The 27,712-nt window shown below is 47.3% G+C and overlaps 1 protein-coding gene and 1 pseudogene across 3 annotated transcripts in view; both read left to right on the top strand.

Annotated features, from left to right (window-relative positions):
- The window catches only part of LOC130031017 (transmembrane protein 19-like), a 49,740-nt pseudogene extending 35,674 nt beyond the window's left edge, over positions 1-14,066 (top strand).
- A 651-nt stretch (positions 14,067-14,717) lies between these two features.
- The window catches only part of EFCAB14 (EF-hand calcium binding domain 14), a 43,558-nt gene continuing 30,563 nt past the window's right edge, over positions 14,718-27,712 (top strand). The window contains exons 1-3 of one of the 3 annotated variants that reach the window (XM_056122327.1): positions 14,718-14,941; positions 17,151-17,299; positions 26,483-26,628. In XM_056122327.1, coding sequence (XP_055978302.1) covers positions 14,760-14,941; positions 17,151-17,299; positions 26,483-26,628 — 477 coding nt within the window. In that variant the 5' untranslated portion in view covers positions 14,718-14,759. The remainder of the gene's footprint in view (positions 14,942-17,150; positions 17,300-26,482; positions 26,629-27,712) is intronic. The other 2 variants (XM_056122326.1, XM_056122328.1) reach the window with 2 other exon arrangements.

Genomic DNA, 27,712 nt, shown 5'->3' on the forward strand with positions numbered 1-27,712 from the left:
CCATGTTGGCCGCTTGCAAGGCAAACGCCCTACCCGCTGTGCTATTGCTCCAGCCCATAACTGACACAAAGAAAATTAAATATGTAGGGGCTGGAGCGATAACACAGCTTTGCATGTGGCTGACCCAGGTTTGATTCCATATGGAATCGTATGGACCACATCCCATATGGTCCCCCGAGCACCGCCAGGAGTAATTCCTGAGTTCAGAGCCAGGAGGAATCCCTGAACATCGCCGGTGTGTCCCCAAAAGCGAAAAAAAAAAAAGTAAATATTCAATATGAATAAAATAGGTATATATCCATATATATGCGCAGAGAGTTACAAATTGATGATAGCTAAAGAATATTTAAATAAATGGAAAAGTTTAAAGTGGATGGATAGAGGAAAAGTCATTTTACAAAACAATTTCCTGATGCCATGTCTAACCTTTCTGAATCTTCTATCATTGTTTTTATTATACTTCAGTTGCTTTTGTCTCTCTCTCTCTCTCTCTCTCTCACACACACACACACACACACACACACACACACACACACACACACACACAGGGTTGAACACCAAGAGTTAAATTTCTAGGAACGAAAATCACCCCCACTTGCATGTAGTTGTCCAAGGGACCAGCAGAGGGCAGCACTAATCCATTGCATCTATTGTCTCCCTAGCGCTGCTCTGGAAGATAGGGTCTAGTATATCAAATAGAACTGGAGCTACAGTCAGACTGACACATAAATCCAACACTGTTCCCTCAGGAAAATGACTCAGGGCGGGAAAAAAGAAAGAAAAGGAAATATTAAAAGAAAAAGACTCAGGAGGCCAGAGCAATAGCACAGCAGGTAAGACACCTGCTTTGCCTGTGACTCACCCAACTTGATTCCCGGTACACAAATAGTCCCCCAAACCACGAGTGATCCCTGAGCGCAGTCAGGAGGAAGTCCTGAGCACTGCCAGGTGTGCTTTGAAAACAAAAACAAGCGAACGAAAAGATTCCGGAGGGCACAAGCAACCTTCCCTATCCCTGCTCTCCCTAGTGGCTTTGCTGAACAATTAACAAAACCCAGCCTTAACAAAGGGAGAAGAGAACACACACACACACACACACACACACACACACACACACACACACACACACACACACCCCTCTTTGGTGGGAAAAAAGTTCCTTTCCCAGTTCTATCAGCATCTTCTCTCCCTGTCGGTGCTGTTTAAGTTCTTGATTCAAACGGGGTTTCCGTGGGCTGGATAGATGCCCCCAAGAGCTAGAGTTCAGGTTTTATTTGTTTTGTTTTTAATTTTATTGAATCACTGTGAGATAGTTACAAGCGTTCATGTTTGGGTTACAATCACACAATGATTAAACACCCATCCTCCACCAGTGCACATTCCCCACCACCAATTTCCCCGGTATACCCCCCCTTTCCCACCCTCCCCCGGTGTCCATGGCAGACAGTATTCCCCATACTCTCTCTATTTTGGGGCATTATGGTTTGCAATACAAACCCTGGGAGGTCATCATGTTTGGTCCTTTATCTACTTTCAGCACACATCTCACGACCGGTTCCTCAAGCCATCATTTTCTTAGTGACCCCTTCTCTATTCCAGCTTAGAGTTCAGGTCTTACAGGCAGGGGCCTAGGAGTTCAATATCAGGTGTGACCCCCCCCTCCCCAACACACACACACACAAAAACCAACAACAAAATCAAATGTGAGTTCTCAACAGTCTGTCTCCTGGTCTCCCTGTCCAAGAGCTGTTAGAAATCTCCTTGAGCCCTGGAATACCATGATAGAAACTCACAGGCTTTGCCAGAAGCAAGACGTTGATGGGTCTGACTTAGATAAGGAACCAGTTCAGCCCAAGGGCACAGAGTGGCTAGGTGGTGGCCCCAAAGGTGCAGCCATTTCTGCTAGGCTCGCTGTCCTCCTACCAGGCCCTTCAGGCTTGCTCCTCTGTGAACCTCTTTTGTGGCACTTTCCCAGGCTCACTACTGGCTCGCAACTCTTGCTTGTTTGCTTTTTGGTTTTCTGTTTTGTTTGTTTTTTAGCCACACCAAGCAATCCTTAGGCTGGAGTGATAGCACAGCGGCAGGCCGTTTTTCTTGCACGTAGCCAGCCCAGCCGAGCCAGGTTCGATTCCTCTGCCCCTCTCGGAGAGCCCGGCAAGCTACTGAGAGTATCTCGCCCGCACGGCAGAGCCTGGCAAGCTCCCCGTGACGTACTCGATATGCCAGACACAGTAACAAGAAGTCTCAAAATGGAGATGTTACTGGGCCCACACGAGCAAATTGATGAACAAGGGGAGGACAGTGGGTATTTTTTTTTTGAGCAATCCTCAGGGCTTATTCCTGGCTCTGCACTCAGTGGTCACTTCTGGCTGTGCTTGGGGACCATATGGGATGCCAGGGATTGAACACAGGTCGGCTGCATGCAAGGCAAATGCCCTACCTGATGTACTATCGCTCTGGTCCCTGACTTGCAATTCTTGCAGAATAGAGCCTGGATGTTACTGGTGAATTCTGGGGCCTCAGTCATCACCTTACACACTTTGGGGTCCTTCAGGACAGGTTTGTTGGATGGATGGATGGATGGATGGATGGATGGATGGATGGATGGACGGACAGACAGACAAGGTCACCAAATGAAAAAATCCTGGAAACTCTTCGGGGTTTCATACACTGTCCATCATTGAGTTCAGTTAACAGAGACTGAGATTCCCCTAGCAATGGATCCCTTTATGAATGTCTAAGAACATTTAGTAAAGTAAGTAAAGTAAAGGCCGTCCCGTTGTTCATCGATTTGCTCGAGCAGGCCCAGTAACATCTCCATTGAAGATTTTGTTGTTACTGTGTCTGGCATATCGAATACATCACGGGTGGCTTGCCAGGCTCTGCTGTGTGGGCGAGATACTCTCGGTAGCTTGCCGGGCTCTCCGAGAGGGGCGGAGGAATCGAACTCGGGTCGACCATGTTGGCTGCGTGCAAGGCAAACGCCCTACCGCTGTGCTATCGCTCTAACTTTGCTGGAGAAACTGAGGCTACCACTGCAAAGCATACAAGGTGGCAGCAACCTGAAGGTTGTACCTAGAATGGATGAGAATTCCTAAGGGGACAATCTGCACCCCGCCCACAATAATGCTGGGAACCAGTTGCTGCTTCCGGCTGCCCAGGACCAGTGGGAGAAACCCATTGTTTCCGTGGGAGTGTGTCCCCTTTCCTACCACTCAATCCTTCCCCTTCCCATTGTCCTTTAGGCTCTCATCAGGTTACAGGATGCAGCTGGCAGCACAGCAGCAAAAAGAATGGGGCAGGGGTCGGGGGAAGCAGATGAAGCCACCCCAGGGAAGGGAAGAGCTTCACTGGTGGCCCGGCCCAGATGAGCAGCAAGCGGCCCAGCTCCAGCTGCCACCCAGGCATCAGAGGCTCGTAGGTCTAGACTTGAGCCCCAGCTGCTGCCACTGAGGCACTACTCCTGAAGAAGCTCTTTCCATCTCTGAGCATCAGCTTCCTTCTCACTTAGGACAGGAATGAGAGGCTTGTGACTGGAGGATGGATGTCTGGGAGGCAAAGAGGATTAACAGAAAAGTGTCCGCTACCTTCGCATTTGTAACGCTTCCTTCTTGTTCCTTGCCCCCACCCCCTTCAATGATAGCAAAACGCCCAGAAAGATGATGACAGTGGGCATTCTTTTCACAGAAGGACAAGAATTTCCTCTGAGGTAAATGAACAACTAGATGGTCATCAAAAGCCTATGTAAGAAACGTGAAATAAATCCCATTAATACTTCAGAACCAAGTTAATGGAGCAACTGGTATTAACTGAGCACTTACTAAGGGTCAGACACGAGACTTCTCCATGGTGCCTCTAGAGGCTAGAAATCGTTAGGGAAAGCTTGGAAAGCTTTGTGGGAGCATGGCCAGAGCAGCTGGACAGGTACCCCAAGCAGGGTTTAGTTCTGTCACTGCATGTTGGAATTCTTCCTAAAGGGATGTTCCACAGGGGGTGGAGCAATCAGTCAAGTGAACAGGATGCTTGCCTTGCATACAGCTGACCCAGGTTCTATCCCTAGCACCCTATATAACCCCGTGAGCACAGCCAGGTGTGGCCCAAAACAACAAACATAGATGTTTCATTTGTGTTTTGTAAGCAGAATCCCATGCATCAACGGGCATGCACCAGGCATGAGCAGCTGTGTTCCTGGGAGTCCTGCCTCTCACCTCTGAATGACTTTGCAGTTGCCTATACTGACCCATCCTTGTCCCAGAGAGGACCTGGACACAGGGAGGGTGGGAGATGGGGTGCATGTCAAATCGGAGGCAGGGCCCCACTCCCCTGAATAGTCCTTACCCAAGAGCACAGTTCTCAGTAATGAATTATAAACTGTATTACAAGTTGAGCAAAAGATCATATGACAAAGTGAGGCGGGAATCTTTTTTTCTTGCTCTTGAAACAATGAGCCTTACATTTTCATTTGTACTGGGCCGCATAGATTATGCAGCTGGCCTTGAGTACTATAATTAGCACTATGTCACAATAGGAGAAACAGATACTCAGAGACGCTCAATAATTTATTTCCCCATGAGTACACAGCTGTTGACAGGCAAAGTTCAGACATGACTTCAGTCCTAGAGGAGAGGATCTTTAAGAGTTCCAGCCCAGGAATTAGAAGCTCTGGGTTTGGTTTCTTCCTGACCCTGGACAAGTTTGCCCCCGACTCTGTGCCTCCATTTTCCCATATGAACATCCATTTTTCAAGGTACACCAGCCCTCAAGATCTTGTTTTGCTGGCAGGACAGTTTTTCTCTTAAGCACCATAATTTACAAAGCTGCTAACAGAGTTTCAGGCACTCAATGTTCCAACTCACCACTGGCATCAGTATCGCTGGACCACTGACCACAGGTTCCTTCCTTTCTCCCATTCTACCTCCTTAGCATGATTTTATTTATTTATTTATTTATTTATTTATTTATTTTGCTTTTTGGGTCACACCTGGCGATGCACAGGGGTTACTCCTGGCTCTGCACTCAGGAGTTACTCCTGGCGGTGCTCAGGGGACCATACGGGATGCTGGGAGTTGAACCCAGGTCGGCCGCGTGCAAGGCAAACGCCCTACCCGCTGTGCTATCTCTCCAGCCCTATAGCATGATTTAAAAAAAAAAATTCTTTGTTGCAGTCTGACTCAACACTGTGTTTATGCTAGTGTTGACTCTTTTGGTTTTGATGTTCATAGTTTCTTACCTCTACGCCACTGACATGTCTAAGGTCCTTGACTAATGTCCTTTTGTTATCACGAGCCTAATTCCTCATTCCCTCTCCCCTCGTCCCCTCCTTTCTTGGCATTCTCATTTCCACAATCCAGGGCCAAGGATTTGCCATTATTTGATACGCTCCATTCTCTTGTCTTGTTTCTCCATCTGCCACAGATAAGTGAGAACATACATCCAGTGTTAGTCCTTGTCCCTCTGACTTTTCTCTGGGTACCCTCCAGTCCCATCCAAGTTGCAGTCAGTCACTTCCTTCTATGTGGCTGCATTCTGTATTCCACTGTGTGTATACTCACAACTTCTTTATCCATTCTCTGTCATTGGGCATTTGGGTTGTTTCCATACCCTGGTTACTGTACTATATGCTGCAATGAGCATAGAGGCACATATAACTTTAAATTTAAAAAAGGGTGGAGCGATAGCACAGCGGGTAGGGCGTTCGCCTTACAAGCGGCCAACATGGCCGACCCGAGTTCGATTCCTCCGCCCCTCTCGGAGAGCCCGGCAAGCTACCGAGAGTATTCGATATGCCAGACACAGTAACAACAAAGTCTCCAATGGAGACGTTACTGGGCCCGCTCGAGCAAATCGACGATCAACGGGAGGGCCTTTACCTTTACCTTAACCTTTTTTTAAACACTGTGATTTACAAAGCTGTTCATAATACAGTTGATTCAGGAATTCAATGTTTCAACACTAATCCCACCACTAGTGTGACTGTCCCCAGTTTCCCCACCACTCCTCAAAGTCTATCCTCTCAGCAGACACAAAGTAGTTTACTTCATATTGGTTGTTAGAACACACATGGAAATAAAACTTACTCTTTCACAAATAATTCCCTTTTTTATGTAGGAGTACTGCTATTTATTCAGCCACTGATTAGCTGATTGAATTGTGCATGAACTCCACTTTAATTTTTTTTCATTTTTTATAATTTTATTTATTATTTGAGAGAGAGAGAGAGCAGTTACAAAGCTCTCGAGTTTAAGTCTCAGTCACACAATGAAACACCCGTACCTTCACCACTGCCCATTCTCCACCCCCAAAACCCCCAGTATACCCCCATCCCAAACCTTTCCCATACCTGTGGGGCAGATGATTTCCACATTCTCTCTCTACTTTGATCACATTCACTATTTAGACACCAGACCCACCATTGTTATTTGGGATTTTACCCCAACACTCAGATCTGCTAAAAAGGCAATAGTAGAGAATTTTTGTTTTCTATGGGCTGGAGCAATAGCACAGCGGGTAGGGCGTTCGCCTTACAAGCGGCCAACATGGCCGACCCGAGTTCAATTCCTCCGCCCCTCTCGGAGAGCCCAGCAAGCTACGGAGAGTATTCGATATGCCAGACACAGTAACAACAAAGTCTCCAATGGAGACGTTACTGGGCCCGCTCAAGCAAATCGACGATCAACGGGAGGGCCTTTACCTTACCTTATTGCTGGTTAAGAATAACATATGATGTCACGTGGCTGCAGTAGTGGCCGCGTGATTTTGAAATTCTGAAATTTTAACACTTAAATCTGGAGGGATTTCTGCCAAAACCTGCTGGGTTCTGAGGTTTGTTTGTTTGTTTGTTTGTTTGGGTTCTGAGTCTCTGGGATCATGGCCATAAAGCAACTTGATTGGGATCCAGAAAGTCCGTTCATGGACGGCAACTCGGGGTCATCTTTGAGATGAGGAGGAAAGGGCTGGCTCCACCCCCATGCCATGAGGCTCTGTGTGTCTCGTCACTGAGAGACAAAACCTGACTGTCCAGTGGCCTCTAGAGGATGGCAGTCACCGAGCCACCTAGGGGGGAGCAGGTGGAGGGACAACACCCTTTCCCCCTGGGGTGGCCCAGTGACAGTAACCTACTGCGGGGTCCAGATGCATTTCTGCCAAAAGCCTATTTGTTCTGAGATTTGTTTCTGAGTCTTTTGTATCATGGCCATTAAGCAGCTTGAACAGGAGCCAGAGAGGCCATTCGTGGGTGATGACTTGGGATCTAGTTGGGGTAGGGAGGAAAGGGCCGGCTCCACCCCCATCCCGTGATGCCCCACATGTCTCATCACTGCGGCCCAAACCTGATTGTCCAGTGGCCTCTGGAGGATGGTGGCCACCGGGCTGCCAGGGGGAACAAGCCAAGGCACAAAACCTATTCCCCACTGGGTGGCCCGGTGACAGTAACCTACTGCAGAATCTGGGCACATTTCTGCCAAAAGCTACTGGGTTTCGAGATTTATTTCTGAGTCTCTGAGATCATGGCCATTAAGCAGCTTGATCAGGAGCCAGAGAGGCTATTCGTGGGCAGCAACCCGGGATCTCGTTGGGGTGAGGAGGGAAGGGCCGGATCCAACCCCATCCCGTGAGGCCCCGCGTGTCTCATCACTGCGGGCCCAGACTGTCCAGTGGCCGCTAGAAGATGGCGGCCACTGGGCCGCCAGGGGGAACAGGCCAAGGCACAAAACTTATTCCCACCTGGGTTGGCCCAGCGCCGGTAACCTACTGCAGGGACCAGACACATTTCTGCCAAAAGCTGTTGGGTTTCAAGATTTGTTTCTGAGTCTCTGGGATCATGGCCATTAAGCGGTTCGATCAGGAACCAGAGAGGCCATGCCTCCAATTATATAGCTGAGCCGGAGGTGGTTTGTGGGTGTGTCTCTCACATACCTAAGTTTTGGCCGTTTACTTTCTTGGTAAACTTTGCCCCAAGTTTTTGGGGTCTGGCCAAAGGCACAGCAGCAATTTTGGGGTATCTGGAAGTCTGAAGGCACCATCAGGCTGCTGATGCACTTACCTCACAGGTACAGGTTGACCTGCTGCTGGTGGCACCATACCCCCAGAATAATCCCTTTGTAGTGAGGTTGTTGTTGCAGGGATAAGTGGAGTGGTCCAGGCAGGGGCACATATAACTTTTCGAGTTAATGTTTTTGTTTTTTGGACATAGATGTCAAGTAGTGAAATCACTGGCCATACGGGCACTGTATTCTTAGTTTTTTGAAAAAGCTCCATACTGTGTTCCATGGGGACCGAGACAGGTAACTTCCTCACCAGCAGTACATGAGAGTAATTTTTTCCACTTCCCTAGCACTAGTTTGTTGCTCATGTTCTTGATATGCCACAAGATCGGTTCTTGTGATGCTACTCTTGCCCGCCTTTCCCACATGACACACAGGAAGATTCCACCCGTCACAGGGACCCTTCACAGTTCCAGAAGCACTTTCCTATTACTCCCTCCCCTAAAAAGCACTGAGCAGCAGACTGCCTGGGGCACATCTTCTTACTCCCATTTAATAGAGAAGGAAGTTGATCCCCAAAATTGCTCAGCGATTCATCCACTCACATCATATGCAAACAGGTTTGGAACAAGTTACAGGCTCCCTAGAAGACAAACAGCCTCATGAAAAGGTAGGTCACAGCCTTGAGGCGTCCTGGGGTGGGGGGGTGGGAGAAATAAGACTTGTCAGTAAGGAATGCTGACTCTGGGAGGGCTAACTTTGTCATGGGGCTTCCCAGACTGGGGGGGCTATTCAGAAAGGTTTCCAGGAGCTCCTGTAAGAAGAGAAACAGCTGGTGAGCAGCATTCAAGTATGACTCAGCATCAGGCGGGATGTTTACTCAGCTTAGGAGGGGTGCTCTGTGCAGCCAATGGACAAGTAGGCCGGTGGAGGGACTGAACAAATGACTGGCCAGAACAATGCCCTCGGCCCGCAGCTCACTCCTTTGGCGTCCCTACCCATGCTGAGCCCAGTGGCCTGTCCACCTGCAGAGAGGGCTGGCTCTGGCAGCTGGAGGTCATTGCAGCTGCATGACGCACCTTTGACTCTGGCCCTGACTGGTCTTCCTCCCCCTGGGTTCCTCAACCCCTTTAAGGAGGACATGATAGTCGCAAGCCCGAGGAAAGCTATATACCTCTCTTGCCTCCTAAAGATGAAAGATTGCATTTATAAAAATGGTTTCCAAAGTCTAGACCCATTTCTGTCCATCCCCAGATCCTCCAGGAGGTGCCAGGGCAGAGTTTTCCAACAATTACCCAATAATTACCAAGATGACCTTCTATAATGATAGATATGTCTTGGCCTATGGAGTCAGATGGCCACTAGATACATGTGGTTATGGAGCATAGTGACCAGTGAGACTGACAAGCAAAAATTAAGCTTTGAATTTTTGTTTAGTTTGGGGCCACACCCAAAAGTTCTCAGGGATTGCTCCTGGCTCTGCACTCAGGGATCACTCCTGGCTTTGCTCAGGGGGCTGTACACAGGGCTGGGATCAAACACTGGTTAATCAATGCAAGGCAAAGGCACTACTCACTGAATAATTTCCTCAGCCACTTAAATTTAATTTTAATGATGTTAAATCGGAATTTAAGTTGCTGTATGTGGCTAGTGGTTACTGTATCAAGCAGCACAGCTCTAGAAACAAAAGAAGATAATAAAAACAATAACTGTACCCTAGCTAACTTGGAGGCTCTGAAAGCTTTTCATCAGCATCTTATCATTTGTCTGTCCCTTTAATAGATGTTTATCCATGTTTCAAATGGGAAAACTGTAGCTCAGAGACTTTAAATAGCTTTCCTTGGATGCAGCATTTAATCCCATGTCTCTTGATTTTAAAACTCCATTAAACGTCTACATAAAGTGGCCCACTTACGTAGTCATCACATCTTTGCTGCATTAGGAGCTTACTTCTGGGCTATACAAAAAGACAAATAAGATACAATCAAGCCATTTCTCTAGAAATAGACAGCATAATAGTCCTAATATGGATGTGGTAGCAAAATTAGTTTAAGTGACTTTCTTCTAAGAGACTCAAAGCACTTCACTTTAAATGTCATCTATGCCTGATGACTTAGATAAATAGATAGACACACCTGGTGGCATATAAATATATATATACATATATATATTTACAGAGCACAGTGGGTAGGGCGTTTGCCTTGCATGCAGCAGATCAGGCCAACCTGAGTTTGATTCCTCCGCCCCTCTCGGAGAGACCGGCAAGCTACCGAGAGTATCTCGCCTGCACGGCAAAGCCTGGCAAACTACCCATAATGTATTCGATATGCCAAACACAGTAACAACAAGTCTCACAACGTTACTGGTCCACTCAAGCAAATCAATGAACAATGGGAGGACATTGCTACAGTGCTACATAATTGTGTGTGTGTGTGTGTGTGTGTGTGTGTGTGTGTGTGTGTGTGTAATCTAGCCCCCAAACTCTGCCCAAAGTGTGATAGTAAACAGCCCATCTGAATACTGGTTGGCTTCTCACACTTGCCCCAAACATGTTCTGCCACATCTCTGTAAATGGCAGTCAGTCCTCTTTCCCAGAAGACAACCATCACTTTTTTTTTGATGGTTTATGTTTTTGTTTCCTAGAGCTTACATATTGAAAAGACCCCAATGATAATGAGCAAACAAGATATTGCTTTCATGTCATGGATTAAATGCAAGTAATCATCTTTCAAACTGAAGTAATTAGACAGTAATAGTATTTCAGGGTGATTTTTTCAGCATGTCTGGCAAATTTTATTTCAGTTAGAAAAAGTTTACTTAGGTTGCAGAAAATTCTTTTATTTATTTATTTATTTATTTATTTTTTATTTTTATTAGTGAGACATCTCCTGCCCCCACGCCTGGCTGTCCTCGCCGGGGCCCCTTGGAGGGGAGCGGGTTGAGTTTCCCTCCCCGCCCCGACCAGGGCTCCAGCAGCCGAAGACCTCCAGAACCAGCCACCACCATGCTGAGACCACTCTCCACACGCATGAAGGTACCGGCAGAGGAACAAAGGCATGCGGGTCCCGGGGATGAGATCTCCAAGCCTACTTGGATCGGGGCTGAGCATCCTCCACCCAGATCCTCCATATTCCAGTAGGCAGGGGTGACACTCACCAACTGGCCCCCTGGCGACGTGTAATCCCATCAATGGCCAAGACCCAGAGACTATAAAACCCAGCTCCCAGAAGCACGCAGCCGCATTTTCGGCCGTGCGACATCCTATTATCTCATTCTTACATTGGACAACCTGGCAGGCTACCGAATGTAACCTGCCCACATGGCAGAGTCTGGCAAACTCCCCGTGGCATACCCAATATGCCAAATATCAGTAACAATGATGGGTCTCATTCTCCTAACCCTGAAAGAGCCTTGAATATGGCACTTTTTAAAAAAATCTCAGGACTAGGACGAAGGAGACGTTACTGGGGCCTGTTCGAGGCAATCAACGAACAACAGGATGGTCGTGATCGTGATCAAGACATCATGAGGTACAGTTGTAGACTTACAAATTTTTGTGCTTGGGTTTCATTTATACAATGATCAAATACCCATCCCTCCACCAGTGCCCATTTCCCACCACCACGGATCCCAGTATCCCTCCCACCCCCCCATCCACCCCATCCCCCCCTGCCTCTGTGGCAGGGCATTCCCTTTTGTTCTCTCTCTCTTCTTCAACCATCACTTTTTATTCCTTCCACTTTTCAGCTAAACTGTAAACAAACTCTGTTAGTGCTATCTGAAGAAGCGACAAGAACACTCGGCATCCCTGCCACTGCAACCTTAATCTATCAATGGCAAGTTCTCTCTCTCTCTCTCTCTCTCTCTCTCTCCCTTTTCTCCCTTTCTCTCTCTCCTCTTTATCTTTTTCTCTATCTCTCTCTTTCTCATTTTTGTTTTGTTATGCTCAAGGTTTACTCCTGGCTCTGTGCTCAGGGATCATTCCTGGCAGGGCTTAGGGGACCATCTGGGGTGCTGGAGATCAAACCCGGGTCAGCTGGCCGTGTGCAAGGAAAGCGCCCTATCTGCTGCATTATCTCTCAGGCTACAGTAAGAATTTTAGGCACCATGAGTTACGATATTGTTAATGATAGGGTTTCATACATAAATGTTCCAACACCACCAGCTCCCCAGCCCTGGCCTGTGTCTCCCATTCTCTTTTTCATACTGTCACTGATCTTTTAAGCATCCAACCCAGAAAATGCCTCCTCTGATGGAAGAAAGCACCAATGGTTTCCCAAAGTCTTCACTGTGAACCAGAAGGTCTGACAAGCTCTGGCTCCATTTCCTGTGTTTTTTCCTCTCTGCTCTGTAGGTCCAGCCACATCAGGTCGCCAGGCCAGTCCTTCCTCAAGGTCAGGAACCCTCTTTGTTTGGTTTTGGGGCCACACCCAACTGTGCTCAGGGTTTACTCTAGGCTCTGCTGCTAATCCCTGGTCCAGCTTGGATACTTGTTACCAAATTCTGGTCAGCCATGTGGAAGGCAAGTGCCTTGCCCACTGTACCAGTCTCTTACCAACCATCTCCTTATCACAAGGTCACTGCTATCTTCTTTTTTTTTTAAATTTTATTAGTGAAACACCATGAGGTACAGTTGTAGATTTGTACAGTTACAAATTTCTGTGCTTGGGTTTCAGTTATACAATGATCGAGTACCCATCCCTTCATCAGTGCCCATTCTCCACCACCACTGATCCCAGTACCCCTCCCACCCCCATCCCCCCCCTGCCTCTGTGGCAGGGCATTTCTTTTTGTTCTCTCTCTCCATTTGGGTGTTGTAGTTTGCAAGAGAGGCATTGAGTGGCAATCATGTTTGGTCTATAGTCTACTTTCAGCAAGCTTCTCCCATCTTGGGAGGATCCTCCCAACACCCTTTATTTGGTGCTCCCTTCTCTATCTGAGCTGCCTTTTCCCCTAGCATGGGTCACTGCTATCTTCTTATGTTTCAATTTTCCTCTTTCCTTTTTGTTTGGGGGGCCACACCCAGCAACATGGGGTGGAGGAAAGGCTGCCCCCACCTCAATCTCTGGGCTTGCGCAGGTGCTGATCAGATAGAGTAGTGCTGGAGATCAAAGTCTGGCACTCCTCTCCCCATTGCAAAGCATATGCTCAGCCAGTTGACCTATTCCTCAAACCCTAAATTTTCTTCTCAATACTCATCACTGCCTGCCATTTAATAGATTAGCCTGTTGTTGCTTTTTGCCATTAGAATATAAATGGCAGGAATACTCCAATTAAATTTGAGATTCAGATTAAACGAGTTTTCAGTATAATGTCCTAAATGCTGCACTGGACACATTTTTTTTGGGGGGGGGGAACACATTTTTTAAAAAGAAAAATAGTTCAGACTGTGTCCAATGGTCTGGAGCTAGGTTTTGCGTGCAAGCGCGCTGCATAAGTGACTCAGACAGGACACAGTCCCCTCAGCGTGACCAGGAGTGACTGGAGTAGCACGCTGGAATGCCTCAGCGGCACCCCAACACCAAAAATAAGTTCATCCGAAGTTCACACGCTGGGCTCTAATTTGCGTAACGTGCTTTAAGCAATCCTCTTCCTCCGCTCAGGGAGGCGGGCACTGTGCGATTCTGCGACACAGTCGCTGTATCGCGCGTGCCAGAACCGCGTCTGACAGGCGGCGAGCTCTCGGAAACACCTTCCGAGCGAGTGCGTGTCACCCAGGTCACCGCCCTGCTACGCACCCGACCTGGGCGCGCAGAGCCCGCGCGTCAGAGGGGCGGGGCTCCGGGGCCGGCTGGGTCCAGCTCCCAACCGCCCCGCCGCTCGCGGAGCCCACAGCCGCCCCGGCCCGCCGCCGCGCGGCCGGCAAGACGCTTCCGCCCGGACTCCGGAGGGCGTCACGCGTCCGGCTGCCCGCCCGGGGGCGGAGCCTCGGGCGGTGGGCGGGCCCGACCCTCGCGGGAGCCCGGCGCCTTCCGCGCCCCGCCTCCGCGCCCCGGGAGCGCCGGGCGTGACGTCACGGGCCGCGGCCAACCGGCGCTCGCGTTGCTGGCAGGCGGCGCGGCGGCCCTGCCAAAAGGGAAGTGAGCCGGGCCGGAGCGATGGCCCGGGCGTGGGACCTGCGGCCGCCGCTGCCGCCGCCAGCGCGTCTCGAGCAGCCGCGACTGCAGCCGCGGCGGGGGCCGGCGTCGCGGCGGGGGCGGAGGCGGCGCGCGTGAGCGCCTCGGGTGGGCCGCGTCGAGCGCGACCCCTCGCCCCCGGGCCGCCCTGACACCCGGGCCGGCGTCGGCGGTCCCCAGGGCCGGCGTCCCCTCGGGTCGGACTGGGCCCGGGTCTCCTGCGGCGCCCCGCGCCCCCGCCCCGCGCGCCTCGGCGCCCGTTCGGGAGCCCCGTTCCGCGCTCCGGCGAGCGTCCCGCCCGGAAGCCGCCGCCGCGCGCCCCCCCCGGCGCCCGGACCCCTTCGGAGCAGCGCCCCCCCGCCGGGGCGGCCCTGCAGGATGCCCCGCGGCGGCCTCCCGCGCCCCTGACTCGGCGCCCGGGTCCGGAGCCTCCGGCCCCAGCGCGGCGCGGCTGCGCGACCGCCGCCTCCGTCCGCGTTCGGCGTCCTCGGGCCCCGGCCCCGGCTCGGCGGGTCTGGTCGGTCCCACCCGGTGGGCGTGGCCGGGGGCTCTGCCCGGAGGTTCCACCCTGGCGGGCAGCCCCAGGACCGGGAGAGAGCTGGGCGTTGGGTGCGAGCCCGGCGACCCGGGCGCGGGGGCCCCGCTCACGCCGCACAAGAAGATGAAGAAGCGCAAAGAGCTGAACGCGCTGATCGGCCTGGCCGGGGAGAGCCGGAGGAAGAAGCCCAAGCGGGGCTCCGGCCACCGCCTGCTGCGCACCGAGCCGCCCGACTCCGACTCCGAGTCCAGCTCCGAGGAGGAGGAAGGGTTCGGGGTCGTCGGGAGCCGCCCCGGCTTCGCCAAGTGAGTCGGGCGTGGGGGGGCGGGCGGGCCGGGGAGACCCTCCTTGGGGTGGGAGCGAGGGAGCCTCGGGCGAGCGAGTGCGGGACCCGCCGGCAGAGGGAAGTGCCCGCCGGAGGAGATGAGGGTCCTGAGCCGAGAGCCCTGTGGGGGCTGGTTTCCGCGGTGCTTTGCGTTGGGGCCGCGCGCGGCGGTGCTCAGGGGTCGCCCTAGTTCCGCGCTGGGGAATGACTCCCGGCGGGCGGGGGCATCAGAATGGGTGCCAGGAGTCGAGTCCTGTTTGGCCGCATGCGAGGCAAGCGCCCTGTCCACGGCGCTCTGGCCCGGAATCGGCTTCTGAAGTGCGAGGAAGAGTTCAGTGACTTGGGCACCGTGCCCGCGCCCTTTCCAAGTTCCTGCCGTACCAGCCCGGGAGTAGCAAAGACACCAGCGCAGGGACACCAGAGCAGAGCAGCTCTGAAGACTTGGGCAGGGTCCAGGGTGGGACTCGGTAGTAGACCACGTGCCTGCGTGTGTGAAACCCTGGATCCGTTCACCGACAGCAGATAAAATGAGAGAGACAGGAAGCCTGAGTCTGAATTTCGGTGTCTGGGAAACATGAATTATAGAGCTGTCAACCTTGACAGCAGGTGGAGAGGCGTACAAGAAAGGAGTATATAGCCAGGGGTATAGATAGCTCAGTGGTAGGATGCTAGCCTTGCCTGTGCGGTGTGTGGCTCTGGGTTTCAATCCAGGCACCAGAAGAAAACAAACAAAGGAGGCGGAGCTGGGCTAATAAGCTTAGGGGGAGGAAGTGCGTCCCTGAGCTCTGGCCTAGGTTCCAGACATCACATACCACACCACCTCACCCCTCAGTACTGAAAGTGGCTAAGGAGACCATCAAAAAGGAGACAGTCCCCCTCCTCCCAGTGGGGCAGCCTCTTGACATGTGTAGTAGTGAGTTTGGGGGACATGTCTGAAAGAAATATGGAGGTACCCTGGAATCACAATAAAATAATATTCCGAGCACAGAAACAAGGGCTAGGCAGAGATTGACTGCTATGATGGAATCCTGAGGTTTTTGGGTTTTGTCTCAAATGTTTGTTTTTTTTCTACTTTTTGGGTCACACCCAGCCATGCACAGGGGTTACTCCTGGCTCTGCACTCAGAAATCACCCCTGGAGGTGCATAGGGGACCATATGGGATGCTGGGAATCGAACCCGGGTTGGCCTCATGCAAGGGAAATGCCCTACCCGCTGTGCTATTGCTCCAGCCCCTCAAATGTTTTCTTTTTTTTTTTTTTTTTTTTTTTGCTTTTTTTGGGTCACACCCAGCGATGCACAGGGGTTACTCCTGGTTCATGCACTCAGGAATCACTCCTGGCAGGGCTCAGGGGACCATATGGGATGCTGGGAATCAAACCTGGGTCGGCCGCGTGCAAGGCAAACGCCCTACCCGCTGTGCTATTGCTCCAGCCCCCTCAAATGTTTTCTTAAAGGAAGAGTTTGGTTTCTGATGAGTTAGGTAGTGAGGGCAGTCCTGAAGAGCTGAAATAGTTGACACGAAATGCTACCCTGTTGGCTTAGTTGAAAATCTTGAATACTGGTTGAAGTTATTCAAGGGAATCTAACTCCGTTCAGTGTTTTCTTCCCTCTGAACTGACAAGCTGGAGTGTAACAGGTGTCCACTTGAACTTATAGTTCTGTTTTTCCCATTGGTAAAATGGGAAATGAGTATTCGATATGCCAGACACAGATAAAACTTGCTCAAAAACTTGCGAGATTTCATTTTTAAAAAAATTGTGAGATTTCAATAAAAGTGGAGAAGTTCCTCTAGGTTGGGTGGGTGTTGAGAGAGGAATGGAAAGGTGAAGAAAGATCAGCACAGTGATAGAATTAGAAAGATGATCCGGTCTTTATACTTTTCTACTTCTGCACTTGAGCTGATAGTGATTGCAGTGAGCTCAGTGCTCACAGGTTCTTCCTGTAACCCACAGAACTCCCTCTGTGTTGGATAAAGTTTGAGACTGTTGTATCTAATAGATGAATTCTTCCTAGGTCATTCTAGTTAGTCACTTCCAACCTCCTGTGCAAATATGTGTGTGTTCCTTGGTAACTCAGCTGTTCATACATTAGGGAAGGTCATGGCATAGTGACCCATGGATGCTGTTTCCAATACACCTGGGCTGCTAACCACTTTTGTACTCTCTGTTGAATTTGTTCTCATGATTAGGGGAGACTACGTCCGCTGCTGCAAGATCTGTTATCCCCTCTGTGCTTTTGTCATCCTTGCTGCCTGTGTTGTGGCCTGCGTTGGCTTGGTGTGGATGCAAGTGGCTCTCAAGGAGGATCTGGATGCTCTCAAGGAAAAATTTAGAACAAGTAAGTGGTCAGCCTTTCTGAGTATGACCTTGGATTCTTTTCCTGATTTTAGGAGAAAGTGAACCTGAATTAAAGAGCTTTGCCCACTCTGATGAAGCATTGGTACATTTTATAATCATTAGCGATAGCACAGCGGGTAGGGCGTCTGCCTTGCACGCGGCCAACATGGCCGACCCGAGTTCGATTCCTCCGCCCCTCTCGGAGAGCCCGGCAAGCTACCGAGAGTATTCGATATGCCAGACACAGTAACAACAAAGTCTCCAATGGAGACGTTACTGGGCCCGCTCGAGCAGATCGACGATCAACGGGAGGGCCTTTACTTACTTTACTTTACAATATGGTAATGGATGGTTGTTTTTAAACATACAAAGAAAACAGTGCTTATTTTATGCCCTGTCAGGACAAATAGAATCTAAATTATTGGGGTGGTTGTCAGCGCTTAGGGTGCAGAAGGGAAGGCTAGTGTCTTGAGGTTCTAGAAGCTTGGTTGCCCTCCACCTGTCGGCAGAATCAACACTGCACAACTTCCTCCTTGGAAGTCCACTTAAGAAGGAATGTGGGAGTGTCTGTGGTCTCCTCCTGAGACGAGAACATAGTAATAGGTAGGGTAGCAATAACAGCCAGCTTGTATGGAGTGCCGTGTGCAAGTCACAAATACATATTTGTCTCGTGAGTGAATTTTAAAGCTTGAGGCTTTTTCTAAGTTGTGGACTATCTAAATTATAAAGGTTTATTTTGCACGTCCAAAGTCCTTCTTCTGAAAGGTGTGTTTTCATAACTTTTCCCATATAGAGCCTGAATATTTTGTCTACGAGAGGTGAACTCTTCCTTGATCATATTATTTAGTCATTTCAACCTCCTAGCCTGATTTCTGTGTGGTCCCCTGTGTTCCCTGGAAAAGAAATTGTTCATTAGAGATGATCATTGTGTAGTGATTTGTGTATGTTTCTTCTAATAAAGTTACTCTTACCACCTTATGATTTTTAATATTTTTGGCTCTAGATTTCAAGAATTAATTTTCTAAACTGAGGAATCAATTTCACAGTATTTCCTGTTATGTTGGGGCCACATCTTGTAGTGCTCAGGGCTTACTCCTGGCTCTGCTCTAGGGTTACTTCCAAAGGGCCTGAGGGTGCCAGGTGTGGAACCCTGGTCGGCCACATACAAGACAAGCTGTCTGTCTGCAGTACTATTCTGAACCCTTCACAAATATTTGAATCTTAATTATCATACCAGGAAACAAATCACCAAGCTTTTAAACCTCTTAGAAATCTGGTCCTTGATCTGGAATAGAGTTGTTTCCTTCCCATCGTAGGAGATCACAATATCTTACCTTACCTTTACACCTACTTCTTGCTACCCTCAATTATTTAAGTTCTAAACCTGTTTTAAGGACAGTTAATCCTTAGTTAATGTGTTGATGACATTCCTACTAATGTTCCTTGAAAAAAACTTAGAAATACTAACTTTAATTTTCTTCTGATTGAGGAGATAGGATTGGACAAGCCACAATTCTCTACCTGACCTATTTGTTTTACCAATCAGAATACAACATAAAAAGAATGGCATTTGTATTCTGGTTATTTTCCTTCCTAAATGCTTGTTCTTACCAGTATCACGAAGTGTTTTTAACATGTTCTTTTTAGGGAATAATCAAAACTTATAAATGAGGTTGTCAGAAATAATATTTACCTGTTAATGACCACACAGAACAGCTTTCTGTCACATCATCTCTCAGTATTTACTTGGGCTTCCTAGATTCCTCCTCTACCTTGTTTTGATTATATATATATAAATATATATATTTAGCAATTATTTATTTATATGTTTCAAGACATTGCTCAGTTTTGTTTTCTGGGGACTCCTTTCTGTGTCTGTGTTTACAGAACACCCTTTGAAGAAATTCAGAGCATTTTTTTGTTTGGAAATACATACCGAAAGTGTCTGCATGTTACAGGCCTGGCAGTCAATTAACTTGTCAGCGCCAACTCCTGAAAGTACCATCTGCAGATGCTAGGAATTGTTTCGTAGACTGAGACCAGGAATTGCGTCCTAGATTACTTTCTGCTGCTGAGCAACATTGCCTGGGGACCTTGACTACATTTATTAGCCATATGAATAAAGCAGATTTAGACCTGTCAACCTATCTACTATTTTTGCTTTGATTGATTTACTGTGTTAGCAAACACCATCACCTGTGACCTCTAAAGCAGGACTTCCAAGGGAGGTCAGGGACCTAGAGCATTGTTCAGAGACTGAATGATTTTTGATCACTTTTTGTGTAAACCATAATCTTGAATAACTATGGTCAGTTTTATTCAGTTTAAGTAAATAATCTTTATTTCGCTTATTCTTCTACTTTAAACATATTCCAGTAGTGCCATCCCCCCCCCCCCCCCCCCCCCCCCGCTTTGTAAGAGGAGAGTAGAAGTTGCTAACTCCAATGAGGTCTCCCCAGCTTTATTATTTTTTTTTTTGTTTTAGAAATTCCCTTGTTTTTGACTTCAATATATTTTCCAAGGCACTTATGTGCAAAGGCGGCAGAACAAGTGAAATATCTGGAATAGAAAGCAAAACAGAGAGGCTTGGTATCTTTCCTTGTGGCCAAGGAGTAACCTGATCCTTAAGCCAGTGGGACTGGCTATCCTTGGGACTCTAGAAATCAGTTCTCTTTTTCCAGGTCCAGGTACTTGAGATAATGTCCACAGTTACTCTAAGGAAGTTTGTGTTCTTTTTGTTGCTGTTGTTGTTTTGGTGACTCTGGGGTTACTCCTGGCTCTGCACTCAGGCATCACTACTGATAGGCTCAGAGGACAGTATGGGATGGCAGGGATCGAACCCGGGTTGACTGCATGCAAGGTAAGCAGTACTGTACTACCCATTGGACTCTCTCCGCCCAGAGGTTTTTATTCACCATTTCTCTTTGCCAGTCAACTCTGAAATGCTAGAGTGAAAGGAAAGAATTTGGAAGAGAGAGAAGGAAAACTTTAATAAATCATGCATCTTTGTGGTCAAACAGGCAGAGTAGCAATTTAGTCTTGTAGTACAGAACTTAAAATGGCCTTGTGGGGCCCAGTAGAACTAGTACAGGGATTGAGATGCTTGCCTTGCATAAGTCGGACCCTGGTTCGATCTCCAGCACTATGTGTAATGCCCCAGACTCTGCAGGAACTACCCCTAAGCCCAGAGCCAGAGTTAGCCCCAAACTTTTCCCCCTTTATTCCCTCTCAGAAAAAAGGTCATGTGTTGACGAAGGCATGGGCTGGAGGGTCTGTGCCAGCTAGAGTATCTAGTAACAGTGGTGGTCCTAGGAGCAGATTTTCAATCATGGCTTGCTCATTATCAGCTACAAAACTTGGACAAGTCACTTTTTCTTTCTGAGCTTTCATTTCCCACCCATAAAACATAAAGATGCATTTGTGCTACCAAAGCACTTTGGGCATTCCTCTGTTCTGACATCTGACATGCTGTATGGTAATTCCATAATGGTGCTTCCCACTAGACTGAGAGCTTCAGGGTCTGTTATATGCCTTAGAGTCTCAGAGTATAGAATCTGGCACATGGCAGGGACTCAATAACAAATCTAATACATTGAAAGTTTTTTTGAAACTAAAAAGGCATATAAGCATAAAATTCTGCTATTGGCAGTATGTTATTCTGTCTGAAGGGTGTATGTAGAAACCTCCATTTCTTTATTTTTTTTTTTCTGCTTTTTGAGTCACACCTGACAATGCACAGGGATTGCTCCTGTCTCTACACTCAGGAGTTACCCCTGGTGGTGCTCAGGGGACCATATGGGATGCTGGGTATCGAACCCGGGTCGGCTGCATGCAAGGCAAACGTCCTACCCGCTGTGCTATTGCTCCAGTCCTGGAACCTCCATTTCTTGATCTTAGATATGTTCTTAGTGTTAATACACTAAATTTTAAATGAGTTGATTTCTATGTTGAAAGGAGATGAATTAGTAAATGCAAGTTGCTTGTTTGCTTCCTTATTTGCGTAATCAAAGTGCCTTGAATTGTCCCAATTCTTATAGTGCATATACGTTTTAGTCCTCAGGATCCAGAATGTTTTAAGGGCTTTTTTAGCTTTATATGTTTATTAATCACTGTAATCCAGTTTGTTTATGTGATTATCTTATTTCCTCATCCATTTCTGTCTTCTTTATTTGCACAAACAGGCTAGAGCGATAGTGCCTTTAGTAGGACACTTAATTGGCATGTGGTTGACTGGGATCAATCCCCTGCCTGACTATATGACTATATTGCTTCCTGATCCGGCCAGGAGTAAACTTTGAACACAGCCAGGTGTGATCCAAAAAGAGGGGGAATTTTTTTTTTTTTTGCACAAACAACAAAAAAGAGACTCCATGTCCCCCTTGCCATGTTTGAGTAGCTGAGAATGGCAGACACATGTAGGATGTGTTTTTTGTAACCTAACTGAAAATGTAGAAAAGTGAACTTAGCTGCATTAATTTTGGCAGGAAAAGGGTTCTTGGTTTTAGATGAATATACTCCGGTACACCATTTGTAAATCAAATGTTCCATTATAAACACTTGAGGGTTGAGGGATCAGGGTTAGTGTTTAGGGATGGAATTAAGGTTAGGGAAAAAAATAAGCTAAAATCATTTAAGGATGTTGGGGTCAGAGCAGTGTTACAGCAGGTAGGGCAATTGACTTGCGTGTAGCCAACCCAGGTTCAATCCCAGGCACCACATGTGGTCACCCAAGCCCCACCAGGAGCGAGTGATTCCTGAGCTCTGCCAGATGTGACAAAACAAACGAAAAACAGTTAAGGGTGTTTCATAATTTATCTTTGAAATTGGTACTTTTTTTAAAATGAAAATACCTAATTTTTCAATCTAGTAATACTGACTTTTCAGGTCGCGGCTTGCTTGTGGCAGGGGTACTACCACAATCCCTAGTTTTGTGGGCATTTTTGTTGTCGAGTTTGTTTGTTGAGTGGGTTTTTATTTTTCTTTTAACTTAGTGGGATGAAATTACTTCATTCCATACCCTGTGTGCTTCACACAGCAAGCATGTGCTGTTTCTGTCCCTTGCACTTTGCTAGACCCTCGGACTGCACGGCCATACAGACCTTGTCTCTGTCCTCAAACGGCTCAGTCATGAAGGAGAGAGATAAGTAAATAGTGACCACACAGTAAGTGAAGGAGTTTGGAATGGAAAAGAGTATAGAAGTGCCCCAAGGTGGGGGCCCAGCTGTTTGTGCTAAGTCGCGAAAGTCAGTAGCTCAGCTTAGGTGGTAGATGAAGAAGGAGCAGCCAAGGTAGCTAGGCAGAAAGAATAGTCTGAAGAGTCGGTGCAGTGTCACAGAGACTCAAAGCAGTTGGCGTGTCAGGAAAATCATTAGGAAGTAAATTAATTAGGTGATTAGGAAGTAAAAGGCAGAGGCAGGTAAAGTGATAAGGGACATGGTTGAAAAGTATGCAGAGGCCAGATTCATTCAATCAAGAATCATTATGAATGGCCAGAAATATGCCAGGTATATAAGTGTTGACCATACAGAAATGAACCAGAAATGTCTTAGAACTTAGATTTTAGTAGATTGCTTTGTCCTTTGTGCCAATTTATTTATTTATTGGTTTTAAAGAAAGTTAACAATGCAATCTCTGACTCAAAAAAAAATGTAGGTTTTATTTTTGATCAATATTTTATGATCAGTAATATAGAAAGGGGGGAAATGCTCTTAAAAAAGAGAAAGCTCTTTTTCAGGCCTCTGCCTTCAGGCTGGCAAATCTCTAAACCTTTCAGGAGATACTATTTCCCAAAGGAAAGGTCAAATACCACTGTATACTTTTCATTTTTTGTATCTGCTGACTTACTTTGAGCTTTTGGGTTGATGTAAGAAAACACCATTCTGGGCAGGAGCAATAGTACAGCAGGTAGGACATTTGTCTTGCATGTGGCTGACCCAGATGGCATCCCATATGGTCCCCTGAGTACCACCAGAAGTATGTCCTGAGCACAAGGCCAGGAGGAACCCCAGAGCATCATCAGATATGACCCAAAAAGCCAAAACAAAACAAAAAAAAAAACATTATGCTTATGAAAAGGATTGAAAATATTAGTTCCCATAGTAGTACTTGAAAGATAGTAAGAACTCAACATTTGCATTTGACCAGTTTGAGATAGATAAATAGTAAACACAAGCTTCTGGAGATACAGCTTAGCAGTTCATTGTGAGCATTTAGGACTAAGTTTGTCTTTGTTGACTAATCCAAAAAATGTCTTCATAGAGCTGGTCAATACTTGGCATTTATTTATCACTTATTGTACACCTGATCAACTGAGTTAGTACTTAATCACCGTTCTTTCACTTAATTCTAACAATCCTGTGAAGTGTACTTTTATCTCTGTGTTACCAATGAGGAAATTGAACTTAAACTTTTTGAACAATTTTACTCAAGATCACATTACTAAATTCAAGTCAAGATTCAAATCCAACCATTTCTGTTGATGTCCTTTGTTATCATTTTTAGTCTCCTTAAAAGTTGTGTTGCCAGTACTGAAATAGCCCCAGTTAAGGGGCTGCACAGTATAGGCTAGCTGTGAAGGTGTGAGGCCTTATAGGTGTGAGGCCCTGGGTTCAGTCTGGTACCACAATAAACAAAATATCAAAGAGTTGTGGAGAGGTGAGCGACAATGGCTGAGGTGCCAGTCTTGGCTGCAGCAGTAACCAATGACTCAGAGGAAAAGGAGGAAGTGGTGCCAAGCCTAGTGAACCAGTGGCACGAGGTAGAGTCTGGCAAGCATGGGTTTCAGCTATTTCCCTAGTTGCATTGATAATGCTGGACTTTTCGAAGGCCAGATAAATTGGTGTCTAAGAAAGGGACTGGTGGAAGGTAAAGACCATGTGCTGCTCCCAGTGGATGCTTGGCATTGCCTTGTCAAGTGGTATGGTACAGAGCATAGCCAACTGCCCATTGAACACAAGGTTGTAGCACTGCCCAACAGCCGGACAGTCAAAGTATACCCAGTACAACTACTGCTGTGCAGCACAATATATCCACTGCTCAATTCAGTCTCACCAATCCTACTGAACTTGTATTGAGCCAAGCTCAAGAGCACTTTGAAGTGAGCCCTTACCACGAGACCAAGTTGTGGATCAGGAACTTTTGAGAGGTTGCACAGCACACATGTCACAGTGCTTGAGGCAGCACTCAAGACTGGGCAGTTGATCATCACGGAAGGTTGCAACAAGGATGATACTTTGCCCACTGGCTCTTGCCAAACACTGGCATTTCTCCAGAAAGGATGATTGTGACTAATGTCTTCAGTCACCACTTCTGTAGGATCTATCAGCAAGGGGAGTCACTGAGTGGCATCTTGGACCAGGATGTTATCTTCATATGTGAGGTATCAGGCCGGTCTTCTGCCACTGAGAATTCTAGAGAGGACATTGTGCTTCCCATCTATTTGTGGGAGCACACCCCGTCTGAAGACTACCACAGTTCCAGTTATGGCCTGCTGCTTCTTAGACACCCACTTCTCCCACTTCTGGTATCAGAGCCCGAGATCAGCTTTCCTAGGAATCCCTGTAGCACATCATGCTATACCACCTTTCGCTCCACATGACCAGACCCAGCTCTGAGGATGAGGATGATGGAATGAGAGAGATATGGAGAACAAGAGCAGCATGCCCAAGCCTACTAACAGCTACCGGGAGGGTTGGCTTGAGCAGGCGGGGCCCATATTGGAGTTGCAGGTGGGATTCGGGTCCCTGTGGATAGCTCCCCTGGACCATCTCACTGGCCCCAGAGGGCAAGGTGCAAGCCTCTGTTTACATTGCAAACCGTTCGTTCAAATGGGACCAGCGACCGTTTGCTATACAACGAAGAGACCCATGGTGTCTCCTTCAGTCCCAGCCATACATTGATCTCATCTGGGACCCAGAGATAAAGATGCATTACTGTGACAAGGTGGAGGCAGAGGGCTGCGTGCTGAAGAAGGCTCCAGTGTGGCTGCAGGAGTGCATCGAGCTTTTCACCACCACTGAGATCCTGGAGAAGGAAAATCCATGGTACTGCCCCTCATGCTAAAAGCACCAGCTGGCAACCAAGAAGTCAGACCTGTGGATGCTGCCTGAGACTCTCATTATCCACCTGGAGCACTTTCCTACTCCACGTTGTCTTGAGAGAAACTGGACACCCTCGTGGAATTTCCTCTTTGGGACCTGGAGTTCTCCAGTTTTGTCATCAAACCAAGAAGCGGAATCCCCCGAACTGTAAAAAAGTATTGCCATTGCCATTTCCAACCATTATGGCGGCCTGCAAGAGGGACACTACACGATCTTTGCCTGCAACAGGGACAATGGCATGTGGCACCACTTTGAGGACATCAGCATTTTGCCTGTGAATGAGAATCAGATCGAGTCCAAGGCTGCCTGCATGCTCTTTTGTCGACTCCAGGACGTGTCTCATTGCCTTCAACCCAGCCCATGGCATCTGTCTCACCCACAGTGTCCTCTACTGTGGTTCTCCATCCAGCACTGATTCCACGATGTAAACTAAGCGCCCTGGACCCGCCACAGGGAAGGAAGTCAGCTCTGCTCTCTCCCTTTAGTTATCTCCCCAATTCACCCCAGCTCTCGTACCTGCATGAGCCATGAGCGTGTCATGCCTGGCATCTCAATTGTGGCTCTTGTTCTCTTGTGCAGTCAGGTTTTTTGCTTTTTTTTTTTGCCCCGGAGCTAAAGTGGTTGCTTGTCCTTTGGGCAGTGTATTCCCCAGTCTAGATTTTCCCCATGGAACATTAACCCTCCCACTTATTGTCTATTTATAGTTGTTCCCTTCTCCTGTCCTCAACCCTGGGATGTTCTGAGGAGGCGGTGGTGGGTACACCTGAACAGTGTGTGTTTTCTTATTGTACCTTCCGTACATGTATATATAAAAGGACCCTGTACCTTCCCTTGTGTATATATAAAAAAGCAACTGTGTTGCTAGTAGTAATAATAATAAGTAAGATATTAAAGTAACCCCAGTTAAAATGGAGTTTCAGTATACATTCACATTAAAAAAAAGGAGTTGGTAGGAATGAATTCAGTCCTTATTTTGCCAAAATTAAGTTTTATTAATCTAGCTTTCTTTTGTAAGGTATCATGTTTTCATCTTGGAGCCATGGGGGAAATTTATGGCAGTTTATGGTTCTCATTTTTGCTTTCAGTGGAATCTAATCAAAAGAGCTCATTCCAAGAAATTCCCAAGCTTAATGAAGAATTAATCAGCAAACAAAAACAACTTGAGAAGATTGAGTCTGGAGAATTGGGCTTGAATAAAGTCTGGATAAACATCACAGAAATGAATAAGCAGGTAACGAAAGTATGAATTTATATCTGCGTAAGCTATGAATGTCTACTTTTGGTTGCTTAGAATGTTTGTAGGTATAGGAAATTCAGATGTTTCGATAGCACAGCGGTAGGGCGTTTGCCTTGCGTGCAGCCAGCCCCGCCGAGCCAGGTTCGATTCTTCTGCCCCTCTAGGAGAGCCCAGCAAGCTACTGAGAGTATCTCGCCTGCATGGCAAAGCCCGTGACATCTTCAATTTGCCAAACACAGTAGCAACAAGTCTCAAAAAAATGGAGATGTTACTGGGCCCGCTTGAGCAAATCAGTGAACAACGGGAGGACGGTGACAACAGTAACATAGTGATTCCAACATACTAAACTTAAGTAAAACAGGCAATAATTATGCATTTAACAAATATTTAGAGTGTTAGCCCTTTCTACAAAAGAACAATTTAGTTGTCATTTAGAGAAAGTTGGAAATTCAGCTTTTACTAAGATGCAGCATAGGTGTCAAATAAAAGAGTGCCATTTAACCAAGAAAAATGGATTGACTTTTTATTAGATAAGAGAGTTTATTTTGTTTAATAGAGCTTACAACACAGTCTTAGGGTGTAGTGATATACACTATTCTGAAACAAAAGTAGAAGCCATCAACAGCCAATGATTGTTGTTCTGCAATAGTTTAGAAGAAGGAAGCAGAGTTAAACACCTTGGCCAAGCAAGGAAGGCTAAAGCAGAAACTTTTCCAGTTCTGAATTATCTAGTTCTCGGTAATTACTGGTTCCAAAAGAGGGACTCTACCATAGGAAAAAAAGGAATTTTTTTCAGAGAACTTTGATTAGGTCTCTTATATGAATAAAGTGCTATGTCACCACTGGATAACTATAGCCCCTGTTCTGGTTTTTTTGTATTTAAAAGGTATGTTCATTAAAAATAAACAAATGATAAATGGTACATCTGCAGAGTGTTAAAAACAGATGTGTCCTCCTCATCAGCACTAAGAATTGTTCTTCTTTAGAGTGAATCTGCTTTCAGTTAGTTCTGTATTAGCCGATGGCAGGAAGCACTGCATGAATATAGCACTTGCTGATACTTCTAAAGCTTCCCAAT

This window comes from Sorex fumeus, unplaced genomic scaffold, assembly GCF_029834395.1.
Source record: "Sorex fumeus unplaced genomic scaffold, SorFum_2.1 ptg000045l, whole genome shotgun sequence".
In the NCBI taxonomy this organism is placed as follows: Eukaryota; Metazoa; Chordata; class Mammalia; order Eulipotyphla; family Soricidae; genus Sorex; species Sorex fumeus.